Source organism: Chenopodium quinoa, unplaced genomic scaffold (assembly GCF_001683475.1).
Source record: "Chenopodium quinoa cultivar QQ74 unplaced genomic scaffold, ASM168347v1, whole genome shotgun sequence".
NCBI lineage: Eukaryota > Viridiplantae > Streptophyta > Magnoliopsida > Caryophyllales > Amaranthaceae > Chenopodium > Chenopodium quinoa.
In genome coordinates this window covers 5,037,168-5,050,508 of record NW_018743175.1, presented here as the reverse complement: position 1 = coordinate 5,050,508, position 13,341 = coordinate 5,037,168, and the positions used below count along the sequence as shown (strand labels likewise).

The 13,341-nt window shown below is 36.6% G+C and overlaps 1 protein-coding gene across 1 annotated transcript; it reads right to left on the bottom strand.

Annotated features, from left to right (window-relative positions):
- Positions 1 to 432: 432 nt before the first annotated feature.
- On the bottom strand, positions 433 to 12,164 carry LOC110732683 (formin-like protein 14). Its single transcript, XM_021912658.1, has 18 exons — positions 11,936 to 12,164; positions 11,444 to 11,573; positions 10,209 to 10,912; positions 9,905 to 10,126; positions 7,852 to 9,803; positions 7,601 to 7,724; positions 6,355 to 6,426; positions 5,846 to 5,944; positions 5,197 to 5,238; positions 5,026 to 5,106; positions 4,879 to 4,929; positions 4,706 to 4,787; positions 4,504 to 4,598; positions 3,966 to 4,037; positions 3,727 to 3,843; positions 2,539 to 2,607; positions 2,390 to 2,456; positions 433 to 1,215 (listed from the first exon to the last, which is right to left on the bottom strand). Exons 2-18 carry the CDS (start codon positions 11,514 to 11,516, stop codon positions 1,001 to 1,003), a joined length of 4,137 nt encoding a protein of 1,378 aa, XP_021768350.1. The 5' UTR covers positions 11,517 to 11,573; positions 11,936 to 12,164; the 3' UTR covers positions 433 to 1,000.
- Positions 12,165 to 13,341: the final 1,177 nt, after the last annotated feature.

Sequence of the window (13,341 nt, the reverse complement as noted above, 5' to 3'; positions counted from 1 at the left end):
TATGAGAAAGGAATCTTGCATGATTGGGAAGTTGCAACTCACAATCAAGATACTTTTTGTCAAAGTTAGAAAAATCAATATTTGAGTACTTGTTTTTTCATTAATGTGGAGCCAAGATTCTTTAGATTCTTTCTGATACTCTCTCATTAACAACTTATAATACAAAGTACTTTTTTCATGCCTATTTTTAATTTATAGTTGTAATTTGATGTAATTAATTACCATTTTCGAGGACTTGACGTGATCAATTCAGTGTATGAAATCCAAAAACAAGCATGGCAGCCAAAACAGTAAATTTTTTTTTTACCAAACTGATTTTTTATTTTGAAATGTATTAACTGATACAGAGCAACTTTTCACCTTTATTAATCATATAACAAGTATGAATTCATAGAAAAATCTCTTGATAAACTATAAAAGAGAATAACCGACTAATATCAAAAGATTGTTGCATTGCGATCGAATAAATAGTACCATGTAAGCTGCACCTCGGATGCACAGGCTCATAGAAGTACTCCTAAATAATGTACTGTAATAATATTCACGGAATACTTGTTATAACTTGATACAGTTGAAATAAGAAGGGAAGACTAATGAAAGGGAAGAAGAGAGTAAACCATTTCATTACTATGCTAACGCTTAATTACACAGAATGTACACCCAATATACACAGTAAGCATTGATATTCTAACCAAATAATGAAAATTAAGATATGAAGAAAAGAAAATTGCAGGGGCATTAAGAGGCAAAAAAAGATGCCTAACAAGCGATGTAATGACCTTTAGTTGCAGGAACTCACTTCTGTTCTTTGAGATCTTTTGCACTAGTCATGAACCCCTGAGATTACGGAGTATCAGGAGCAGAACCGCATTAACTGGCTTCATGTGAATCGGTCCTCAGCATGCATGATCTGAGACCCTGACTTCTGGACACAAACCAGAATCTTCAAAAGACAAAGGACGGAGGAGCTTCCATCTCTCAATCTCTTTTATTATTTATTTCACCTCTCAATCTCTCGTGTTGTTTGTCTTCTATTAACGGGATTAAGTTTTGACCTGTTAAGATCCAATCCTTCCTTTTTTGCAGCAGAAGTGGCGGCTGCTTTTTCTTTCATAGCTTCTTTTTCCAATTTCTTCTTCTCGGCTTCAACCTGCTGTGCATTCTCTTCTCGAGATTTGTTGAACAGCTTCACAAAGACGAACAGTATTTGTGTCACTGCAGAAAGAATCAGAAAAATATTAGAGGTGGAAAAAGTTTAGTGTTTTAGCCAAATTTGGATGTTGAGTCATTTGGTTCAATTCTAGTAAATTTGGGCCCAGATCATATTGTGGTTGATAATTAAATTTATGATAACCAATCAATATTAGTCATATTAGTTTTTGGATTGCTTTTAAGTCAATTATAGTTTGGGTCATCAAATTTATTATATTGCAGAAACAATCAGGTCTGGGTCAGGTAATTCAGTTCAAATAAGCAGGAAAATATCAGTTATTCAACAAGCAAGCATTTTTAGTACATTGATACACGTATGCAGGGGGAAAATGTGAAAATTGTCTCTAAAAGTAACAATCAAAGATAGTAGTGAGCAATTTTCATGATATTGGTCGGAAGAGAGATGAGTAGAAACTCCAGAGAAACTACAATTTTCCGCCATCAAGGTGAAGAACATGAGCACATAAGGTATAGTGTAGGCATGAAAAATGCTAATAAAATATGCGTGGAGATACAAGCATGAGTTTTTTCAAGTACTAGGGTCAGAATTTGTGACAAAAAAAACATGTTGCTTAATGTAGGCTATGTGAAGGAATGCTATACGCCTATACCCACTACTGCCTATAGGGAAAACCTAGGTGTTTTCTGCTTTTCGCAGAATATGAGCTAATACCACACATAATCTCCTGCTTCACAATCTGTGTGCCATCGAGCCCACATCCCACATTGGGTGACTACTTGTGTGCGGCTGATGACACACATATAGCATTTAGCTTTTAATACTAGCTGAAAAATTTTGGACTCTGGAAAGAAAAGTCATAGCCTGAAGACTCAATAATTCCAACAGGTTTTGTAGGTATAAGCAGGGGTTGACCAGTATATCAGTCGTTCCATACTTCATGCAAAACTATTCAGCCTAACCAGTTACCATTAATCTAAATTCAAAATCATTAATCTCCTGTTTTCTCTTCCTTGGTTTGTAGAAGCCAGCCATTTTATCACTGCTTCCTAAAAGAATCTAACAAGTTCAAGGCATTGCAAGTAGCTTAACAAAGTCAGACATCCTTCAAAGTTGTCAATTGAGGCTCATTAATATAGAAAAATAATATAGCCATAAATCTGCAATTCGCATTTAGAAAAAGAGACCAACAGAGTCAATAAATATGTCAAATCAAACCTTGTTCAAACGGACACCGAGCAGGATCCTCCCCAAAGTATTGGCAAAGCGAATCTGCATTTCTTCCCTGCAATCATATTATGATACACAAATCAGATAACTTCATAAAGTTAGAACCCTCACCGATTACAACTGTACAGAGGACCTACCACTTCTGTATACAATGTGGTTAGAGACCTGACTTCAGCTTCAGCTGTATATAGAAAGCCTTTTAAAACCTGACAAGGCAACAGGCAACATGACAATTATATTTCAAATTTGTAGATATATTTATTAAATTAAACATTGATGATTGAATAGCCAAGAATTATGACCATCATATAAACAGTACATTTCAATCCTAACAAACTGTATACAGTATGCAAGGACAGAAAAAAAACAACCCATATATATGGGCTTGGAAATAATAATTGAGAAATTAAAAGGCCTGAAAGTGATAGCCTTGAATTCAACTGATAGCATAAAGATAATGAACAATAAAATTTTGAATCCAAGGTTACTTTTGTCAATATTCTCCATGCATATTCTTAATAATGATAGTCTGATGTCAGAATAGCATGATCTTGGGAAGTTTCATAGCTAATACTTAAACAAGCATGAATCATAAGCTTGGTCATTCACCCAGAGGTTAAAATGAATATACTGCAATAGTTCTTTGCAGACTAGCATTACAAATATGTAAGCTAAATGTTGTGCTAAATCTTTCAAAATTCAGAAATGTGGCCTATATCATTTGGTCTATGTACAAGACTCAAAGTTTTTACATGATGCAAGTTTCAGCATGAAAGATCCTTGCATTTTAACAGCACTAAATATCTTGACTTTGGTGTTCACCCTGCCAGTGAGCTTTTCAAATTACTTCTTAGCTTTCTTCCCCAAATTTAGTTCCAAGCCTTCAGTCTGAAATTACAGCCTCACTTGCCCGAGAGCTAAAACACTGTATCCTACAACAAAAGACTTAAATGCCTAAGGGCATTAAGCCAGTTCGCAAAAGCATCAAGAAATTTCCCTCATTATCATCAGCTATGTGCCTATGTCATATTCCATTATGGGAATCCTCAAATACATGGCAGTTTTCTGTTTCAACAACCCTTTACTTTATTAAACTACCCTTTTGATAGCCTTTTCTTTTCTTGCGATATCTTATGCTATTTCAGCATTAAAGTTATAGTAAAAACTTTGAAACAAGGGATCTCTAGCGTGGCCGGCTCACCAGCAAATTACAAATTGACAATGCACATTATTTTAAAATCAAGGCTACACCTGGTGGAATATACTTCTGAAATATGAAACAATACAAAGCTTTAGATAGCAACAAATAAGGTTTTCCCTCTCACCTGCCGGAAGCCTGCAGAGATAGCTCCATCATTATCTGATGCAGCAAGTTCCTGCTCAACCTTCTCAAGGCCTTTGCTCACAGCTTGCATTTCTTCAGCCAATGACTTCAATTGTATCTGGTTGTTAAAATCAAAGACCAGAGCAACACATTAGTAAAAAGATATAAACTATGGACAAAACAGACTACAGAAGAACTAATAAGATGTAAATGTTCTAAGGTGTAGCATAATAAGCCAACCTTTGAAGCTCCTTCCAAGTGAACAAGATCCTTGTCAAAATCCAGCAACTCTGGCATTTTTTCAGCTAGAAGCTTGAAAAAAACAAATGCACTATTTTCAATATTTAAGTTGTCAACAGCATAGAAATATTAATTGTCCTAGGCTCCTAGCAGCAAGCACAAACAATTAAAATTATTTTTCATTATAAGAAGGAAGAAGATCAAAGATACGTAGTATAATTTTTTTAACTATGGGATTGAGAGTATAAGACCATTCTGCTTAGGCAAAAGATGCAATGAGTGCAATGTCAGTATTCATAAAATGTTCTGGATTTCCACTTTAAGGTGAACTCATGAGCTTGTGACAGCAGAAAGAGCAGTGGTAAAGGTTCAGAACAGTTTGCCAAAAAGCAGTAGAGGGTTTGACAATGTTGATTTATACTCAACAGTGGTGATTTGTAAGCAATGACTTAAAAAAAGTCTAAGATCAGTATGACACATTACATAATAAAGAGACTTTACAACTACCAAAAGTACCAATATACTTTCAGTCACATACCTTACACAGGTAATGCATTAAGGTCATTTTATTATTTTTGGCACGTGTATCAGACAATTTAAGAAGACTGTCTAGTTTGAATCCAACAGCAGCACCTGACAAGTTGAAATATAAATTTTTTTAGAAGATGATGATCAACTTAGACATATTATAATTACCAAAAACAAAAAAAAAAAAAAAAAAAAAAAAATATAATCTCTACCTCTAGCAGTGCCTTGATTCAATGCATTTCCTAAAGTCAGAATAGTCTGCATTATCTGTCTCAACTTCACAGATTCTCTTACCTATAAGTATTGGCAAGACAGATTAATTAACTAAGAGCTGGGAAATGAGTCCGGCCAACAATATTATCTTACGAGTTTAATTTAAATGTACCTCTCGTGAAGCAGCATTAATGGTATCCAAGTTGCCTTTCAAATCACTAACCTATATGGATCACATGATACATAAAGCTACTGGAAAAACTAGAACAAGACTAAATAGACACAAACGTGTTAATTATCGTATATAAAGGCCAAATACCTGGCTAGAAAATGTAATTTTAAAAGCAAATACTCGTAATTTGGATTCAACTCGTGGGACCTTCATCAGCTCCAAGAAAAACTGAAATGTTCATGGCAAAATGCATTTTCAGAGGTAAAACAAATGATTTGTGTCGCCCAACACTAAATGCATTCCAATTCCAAAACTTACTTGCTCACATTTCCCAAGCATAGTTCTATCCCCATTGTAATTCTGGACAGCATAAACAGAGGAAAAAAATAAGGCAAGAAATATCAAGCAAATTAAAGCTAGATTTATGTAACAATAGCATCATACCATGATCAGAAAGCTAATGATACAAAAATGGAAGGAATTCAGATACCATTCGATGATATACAGCCAACCCACAATGTTATTCATGAATTAACCCCCTGGTAAGTGGGTATTCAAATGTGAGAATCTGTTGATTTATTCGAGTATTATTGTAAACAGGCTATGTTCATGAGAATCTTAACCAGTAAATCATATAAGAAACTTGCATGTATTACAGAAAGCATTGGTTTAGAACATAATACACCGTTTGGGCTACAAGTTTACTTTTCCCTTCCCCCAAAGTTAACTTCTAGATGTAGGTCTGAAGGGCCTAACCATTAGAACAAAAAGTAATGAAAGAAAAGGCTAGAATAAGATAAGCTGTAGAATACAAAAGTTCTTTTGATTTAACTGATCAACACAAGTCCTAGTAAATATAAATGTGATAATACATTCATTCAACAAAATGATCCATCAAACTACACAAGTACTTCATCATGACAGAAAAAAGAAAAATGTAATAATACATTCATCCAAAAAAAAATACCTTCAGCGTCTCCATTTCCTCTTTTGTGGGACAAAATTTTATCAGATTTTCAACTTGATCAATGTCCAGTGTTGAAGAGTCTAATGCAAGAACAGCACTCTGCAAGATATAAACTATAATATATAAAAACATTATATGTGTAATTCAAAGAAGAGGTGTATTGTCAAATATATTATATAAATATTTGCCAGAATTAAAGATCATACTGAGAAAAGGAGAATGTGTATGGTGTATCCTCCCAAGTCCCAACCCAGTCCAATACTCAAATGAGAGCTACTTAAAAGCGATAATTTGTCATATAGAATAACCTGATTGGGGACCAAACGGAAACCGGGCCCATAACAACACTAAGGTAGTCCTTCAATTCGGGTCTAATTTCACATTTGAAGAGAGAGAGAGAGATCATTTCCATAGGTATAGCCAATGGGGAAGGGTAAAGAAATGTCACAGCTGACTCCACAAAATAGATAGGCATCCTGACCATAAGTATGCTAAACATACAAGCTTACCAACATATCTGGGAGAGGCATCTTTATCTTTGTAAGCATTATTTCACAGTTATAAGCTCTACGCAAATCGACCTGTGAAAGGATAAAACCAAGATAAAAGTGTTAGAATAGACCATTATAGTATTCAAGAATTTTGGAAACATCCTCTTCAGTAACGAGGGTAGTTTTATACTACTTGACAATCAACTTCAGATTTAGAATTTTTAGACAGAAAAACAAACAAATTTAAAGAAAACATAAAGAACAATGATGCCCACATTAATTTATTGGTTACCATTTACCAATTCAAATCTGATTAAGCTAAAAATTCAACAGGAAAGCAAGTCAAATACAAACCTAGGTACCTCCAGACACTATAAATGAAATCAGTACAATCAGATTAAAGAAAACCCCATTGACTCTACCATAAAAGTCTGCATCCTAGTTGTTAAGATTTCCTGCTCATTTTAGGCCAAACCATCTCATAGTACTCAAGCAGGATATTGAAAGACATGGATATAGCATTTTGAACTTCAAACCAGACTAAAACTAGTCAGAAATTGTAGGTAACTTCACAAATAGGAAGAAGCTCAAAGACAGCCCTCACAGGTCACCATTTATGCACACTTATAAGATAGTTGCACTTAAGCTTATGACCATGTAGTAGTATCTTTCATTTCTTGGCTTCCCATTGACATAAAAAGAGAAGATTATGATTGAGGAAATAAACACACACACACACACACACAAAGGCATCCACAGCATGGAGCGGTAAACTATTGGCAATAAATCATTAATACAAGCTTTATTTTTTCATAAAAATACATGGACATCAACAATTTGCTAGATAAATTTCTTTCTTTCCCAAATTTCTAAATTAAAGATGAAAATAGCTTTGATATTTCTCAAAAACCACATAGCAAAGTTTTCAAATAGAAATTTTGTCCCAGGGGTCCATAGCAATAATTTCAATATGCATAAGGCTAACACCCTACAGACAGATTTTAAGAGTTCGGGAGGAAACATTGGGAATCAAAAGTCCTCAGGTCAAAAGAATGTATTAAAACTATCTACCAAACCTTCATAATAGCTACTCTCTTGCCTCTCCGGACTTTACAAATAAAGAATATGGGATAAGGGTCTTACGAGAACGCTGATTAATGCAATAAATGACATACTAGAATGCTTAATAACATATGTTCAGCCCACAAAGTCGAATTTTCATAGACAAGGGACATAAATTAAAAAATAGAGCAATATCTCTTACCAATTGCACTTTTTCGGGTTTGTTAATGTTAGTGCCACGTCGAACGCCTACTTTACCCCCACCACTTGCATCAGTATTTGCCGAGAACAAGCTTTCAAGTTCTGATATATCTATCTCAGGAGCCCTGCAGTAGTTTATGCAATCAAACTTTAGAGTGAAAAGAACACACAGATATTGAAGTTGCACAAGTGCAGACGTAGCTACAAGAACAAAATAACTCAAATATAAAGAAGATAAACCAGTGTACATACGCTGCCTGACTCTCCTGCTTTTGTGTATCAGCCCATAAACTTCCCTTAACTGCTCGAGTGACCTTTGACCAATGCAGAGGTCTTAATGAAGATTTTTTAGTGGTTGTAGAGGCAGGTCTATTTCTTGAACCAGCCATCCCTACAGAGATTTTCCCCCTTCCAACAGATGGAGGGGGAGGTGGTGCACCCATGCTCTTAGGTGCAGGTGGTGGAGGCGGCCCGGGAGCAAGACCTTTTGGTGCAGGAGGTGGAGGTGGGACAGCTTTTGATGATTGTTGCAAAGGTGCAGGTGGTGGAGGAGGTGCTGGTGTAGATGTAATAGTGGAATTACCTTTGGTTGAAGGTGGGGGTGGTGGGGGTGGTGGAGATGGCCTTGTTGAATTATTGGAATGAGGTGGTGGTGGAGGTGGAGGGGGAGGCATTCCTTTCGGAGGCGGAGGTGGAGATGGACAAGTTAATGATGGGGGAGGAGGGGGAGGAGGAGGAGCACTTAATTTTGCAGAATTACTTAGACCGTGAGATGGGGGAGGTGGTGGTGGAGGAGGAGGATTACATCCCTTCGAATGATTACTTAAGCCGGGGGGTGGAGGAGGCGGCGGCGGGGGCGGAGGGACATATGTCTTTGAAGAATCTCCTTGACCAAGTGCTGAAGAACGAGGAGGAAGTGGCGGCGGAGGGGGGCATGGAGGAGGTATGAGTTTGTCTGTTGTAGCCCTAAAAGGAGGTGGAGGTGGAGGTGGTGGAGGAGGTGAATATTGTTTAGTTGTCGCCCCAAAAGGAGGCGGAGGAGGTGGTGGAGGAGGAGGTATGTTCTTGTTAGTTGTATCCCCAAAAGGAGGTGGAGGAGGTGGTGGAGGAGGAGGTATGTTCTTGTTAGCTGTAGCCCCAAAAGGAGGTGGAGGAGGAGGTATGTTCTTGTTAGTTGTAGCCCCAAAAGGGGGTGGAGGCGGAGGTGGAGGAGGAGGTACATTATTGTTAGTTGTAGCCCCAAAAGGGGGTGGAGGCAGTGGTGGTGGAGGAGGTACATTATTGTTAGTAGTAGCCCCAAAAGGGGGTGGAGGCGGTGGTGGAGGTGGAGGAGGTGCATACTTGTTAGTTGTAGCCTCAAGAGGGGGCGGAGGTACAGAATTGTTAGTTGTAACCCCAAAGGAGGGCAGAGGAGGTGGAGGAGGAGGAGGAGGAGGAGGAGGTACAGACTTCTTAGTGGTAGCCCCAGAGGGAAGTGGAGGCAGCAGTGGGGGTGGTGGAGGATTACGAAGTGACTGAATAGGATCAGAGCTACTATTATCATCCAGTGGGATAGGCAATTGAGGTTCTGGATTTGTACTCATGTAAGAAGTAGGAGTTGGAGATGGAGGCAATTCTGTACTTGATTGTGCTGACAAAACTTCCTGCTTGTTTGTATCAGGGACAATAGAAGGTGGAGCTGCACTTTCGTTGACATCAATTAGAGATTGATTTGGAACCAATGGAGTAACATCAGCCAGTGCTACATTTTCCAGCTGAGTGGGCAAATCATGTAAAGCACCATTGCCAAGGTCCGAATTAACAATTTGTTGGACTAAATTTCTATCTCCAGAAGGATTGGACAGAAGATCTGATGCTTCATCAGACGCAGAATCATGAGACAAAGGATCATCAAGAAAATTTGTCATACTTGCATTTGATGATTCATAGAAGTTTTCAGTTTCCATAAAATCTGAATCAGCAACACTCGATGCCTCTTCTGAATCAGCAGGCGATGTATTCGAGCTTAACCTGTTTTGTAAAACAGAAAGTTGCTTGAGCAACCACATAGTAGCGTCATCACTATTATCAACCCATTCTGCACCATTAAATAGTTCTTGGACTGCTGAGAATGCTTCCATAGGCAATCCACCCCTCTCTTCACCATTCAAAACAGCAGTTGGTTCTTTTAAGGGAGACAAGCTCTCAATTTCACCAAACAGTACCTGTGTTTTAAATTAGGCATCAAATGAAACAAACAAGTCAGCAAGAAATAGTGAAAATACTCAAACTCTCAAGTATTATGCAACCCATTCAATGCACAAACCTCAGCTCGAAAACCTTTCGGATATCGTTCCTTGGCATCCCAGAGAATATCCAAGTTTTCACAATTCAGTATTAAGATGTTTGACCTAATAAAAGCAGTGTTGAACACTATTCGGAACATCATAACCTCTCTTTCTAAGTCCAAGTCTAGATGGACACATTCAAGTACAACATCTCCTTGAACCACACACTGGATATCAATTTTGATCACATCAGAGTCTGCCTGCAGAAAAAGATTATCCACATCAGCAGCAAAAGGTAGTAGAGATAAAAGAAAACATTGGATGTGTCCTATAAACACAAACCTGTTGGTAATGTCGAAGGCACTTTTTCTTGTTAGACATAGAGAAGAGCATCTGAGTTGATAAGCCATCCTTATTATGTAGGTTTCTGCCAAAGATGCGGATGGCAGGCCTGCAGCCACTGAAATTATCGTAGCTAGGAATTCCTCGAAGGATAAGACAATCCAAGGAAAGTGTCCTCTCAGGGGGTGGCCACTCCGGAGATAAATTTCTCCGTGCAACATATTGAAGATAGCGGAGCTGAGACGCAAACGGATTTAGGGGAGATAACAGCTTTAAAAAACCTTTTGGTGCCTCGCGATGGACCATTTCAATCGTCCTCCTTTCACCACTATGCAATTTTCTAAAAATCAAAAAACTAGCCAAGAGAAATGCCAAAAGTGGCCAACCACCTCTCTCGCAATGCAGCAAAATAATATTATGCTGATTACGCCCAGACAGCCAACCATCAGAAACACGAAGAAAGTGATGTACTAGTGACAATGGCAAGACGGGGCATCCCTCATATTGCCTTGGATAATCCAGTACCATAACATCATATCCACTCACTGTCTCTGCAAACAGACTGCGCTTCTGGCCTTCTCGAAAATTGAAAGCAAGAAAGGACGAAGCAGGAAATGCTTCACGCAATTCATTTATGACCTCATGGAGGTAAATTTGGTAAATTCCATCCCGCAGAACGTCCGTAGAAAAACAAGTATCAAAAACTGCAAGGCAACATTGACCTTTGTCACTTGGATTGTATGCTTTTATTTCATACACCCTTATCAAATACAAAAACAAAAAAAAAAAAAAAAAACTCCAGCATGGATATAGACACTTGAGTGACTTGACTCTTCATATTGGACCAAAGCATGCAAAGTTGTCATAAATCAACCAAGTATGACACATGGACACATATCGTGTACAAAACTAGTAACCGAGAATGGTAAACAAGCTATACACCCAAAATTAAACCTCAATAGCGTGTATACAGCTAAATCTCATTCGTAAATTCACAAAAACCGTGAAATGGACCAATGTCAACACCAGCAGTCAGTTAAATCACAATTTCAAACAATGCTTCCATCTATACACTTCGAATTTAGAACAGCATAGAACAACACTTAAACCCCATTTAGCAAGAAGCATAAACATTCAAAAACTAAGCCAAAATCACCACAAATTAGAGCTATCACCAATTCACCATAGATTCATAAAACCAGCTTCAAATACAGAAAATTAAACAAATTCCTCACCATAAACTCTATCAGAAAATTCAAGCAACCCATCAGGGGGTCTTTTGTGGAAGAATCTGCTGAGAATAGTCATCTCCACTAATCAATCAATACCAAATTTTCCCAGCAACTCATTCACCCAATTATATACCTGTAATCAGCATTTTAGCAATCACCCAATTAAAATTAAACAATACCCAGTTCATCAAATTATTGTAATTCCAAAAATAATTCCAATTTCCCAGAAAATATTTCCAAAATTAACACCATTACACAGCAATTTAAAACTTCTATTACTCGATACGCTTAAAAATGAAATTTTCCCTTTGTTTTATAATTTCAAACAAAATATAGATACATAAATTCAAGGATTAAAAATTCCATTTCCCATTAAATAATATTATTGAAAATCGAAAATTTATCAATTCAATAGAATTTAAACTACCAATTTGCAGCAATAATAGTAATTGAATAGTTCTAAATTAAAATCGCGAGAAATGATAAGAGACTTGCCTGAGGAGTAAGATACTCGATACACTGAATTTGAACTTGAGAATTTCCAAATAAAAATTGTGGCTCAATAATTTTTCTTCATTAGCTGGTTTAAAATTTGAGCCCGGTTCAAAATGATTTTTAATTTTTGCCTCAAATTGAAAAATAAAATGCATTTATCAATGCGTCATAAACTTTTGGGAGTTTTTTTTTCGTATTTTCTGAACGTTTTTTTCGGCCCAGTTCTAGCTTGCTTTAAGATGGGCCGGATTTGCACCATAAAATTCTGTATTTTTGTAGAAAATGCTTATTTTATCCCTAGATACCCAAGGGCCAAGGCTATATTTGTTGTTTGCAAAATTACAAGTATTTTCCTTTTTTTTTTAAAAAAAAATAATAAAATTACAAGTATTTTCTAATTCAAAGCCAACCACAAAATCAAATAAGTAAAATCTACATATAAGTTGACTAATTCAACAAAATATAAGCATCATTTTGAGCTCGGTGCTTTTCCTATATGGTTGGCCACACCGTGTGACCGGGGTTACTAATTCAGGGGTTACTCAGTCGGTCAAGGGTTACTTATTTTAGGGTTACTCAGTCGGTTAGCGCGTTTTCGATGGAGTTACTTATTCAGGGGTTACTCAGTCGGTCAAGGGTTACTTGTTGTGGAGTTTCTCAGTCGGTTAGCGCATAATCTGTGTGATAGTAACCTCTGACTGTCAGAGTAAATCTTGACCGGCCGAGTAACCTTTGAATAAGTAACCCCGGGCACACGATGTGGTCAGCCACGTATAAAAATTTGTGTTTGGAGTAATATGCATGCCAAAGCATAACTTTGACCATTAATGTCTTAGATTGTCTATTAGCAAAAATAATAAAAAGTTGATATTACATGCATATACGTTGTGACTAAGTAAGCAAAACTTTTCATTTTAATATTGGTCATTTACCTAAAATGTGAATAATGCAAAAGTCAAATTGATATAATTATTTAGATACATAATGAGTATGAACTAATTTAATTGATATCCATATGTGTTGACACGGTTAAATGCCCAAAACTTAAGCAAGGTTCAATTCACCATATTTAAGTATCTTATTACTTATTTTATACCATACCTATTTAAAGAAGTTCATATCTTACTTTAGTTTCATGTGCGGCTTTTTATTGTTAAAGCTTTTTAATCCATGATGACTATATTTTTTTTTTGAAAATTTCATACTTCGTATGTGATATACATTAATGCAAATATAATAAGAATCCATTTAATATATTTTTATTCCTTCATGAATTAGCGTATATATAAGTCCAAAATTTAGTCAAATTATACAATCAAATTAGAATAAGTAAATTTTGATCAAATCAAATTAAAAGAATGAGTTTAAATCCGATAAAAAAATAAGAATAAATCAGATAATCAAAA

Coding starts and splice junctions, on each gene's coding strand:
- LOC110732683 (XM_021912658.1), bottom strand. CDS start 11,516: ATGACTATTCTCAGCAGATTCTTCCACAAAAGACCCCCTGATGGGTTG. Junction 10,127..10,208: donor GCCTTCGACATTACCAACAG/GTTTGTGTTTAT, acceptor CTTTTTCTGCAG/GCAGACTCTGATGTGATCAA. Junction 4,788..4,878: donor TTAATGCTGCTTCACGAGAG/GTACATTTAAAT, acceptor CAATACTTATAG/GTAAGAGAATCTGTGAAGTT.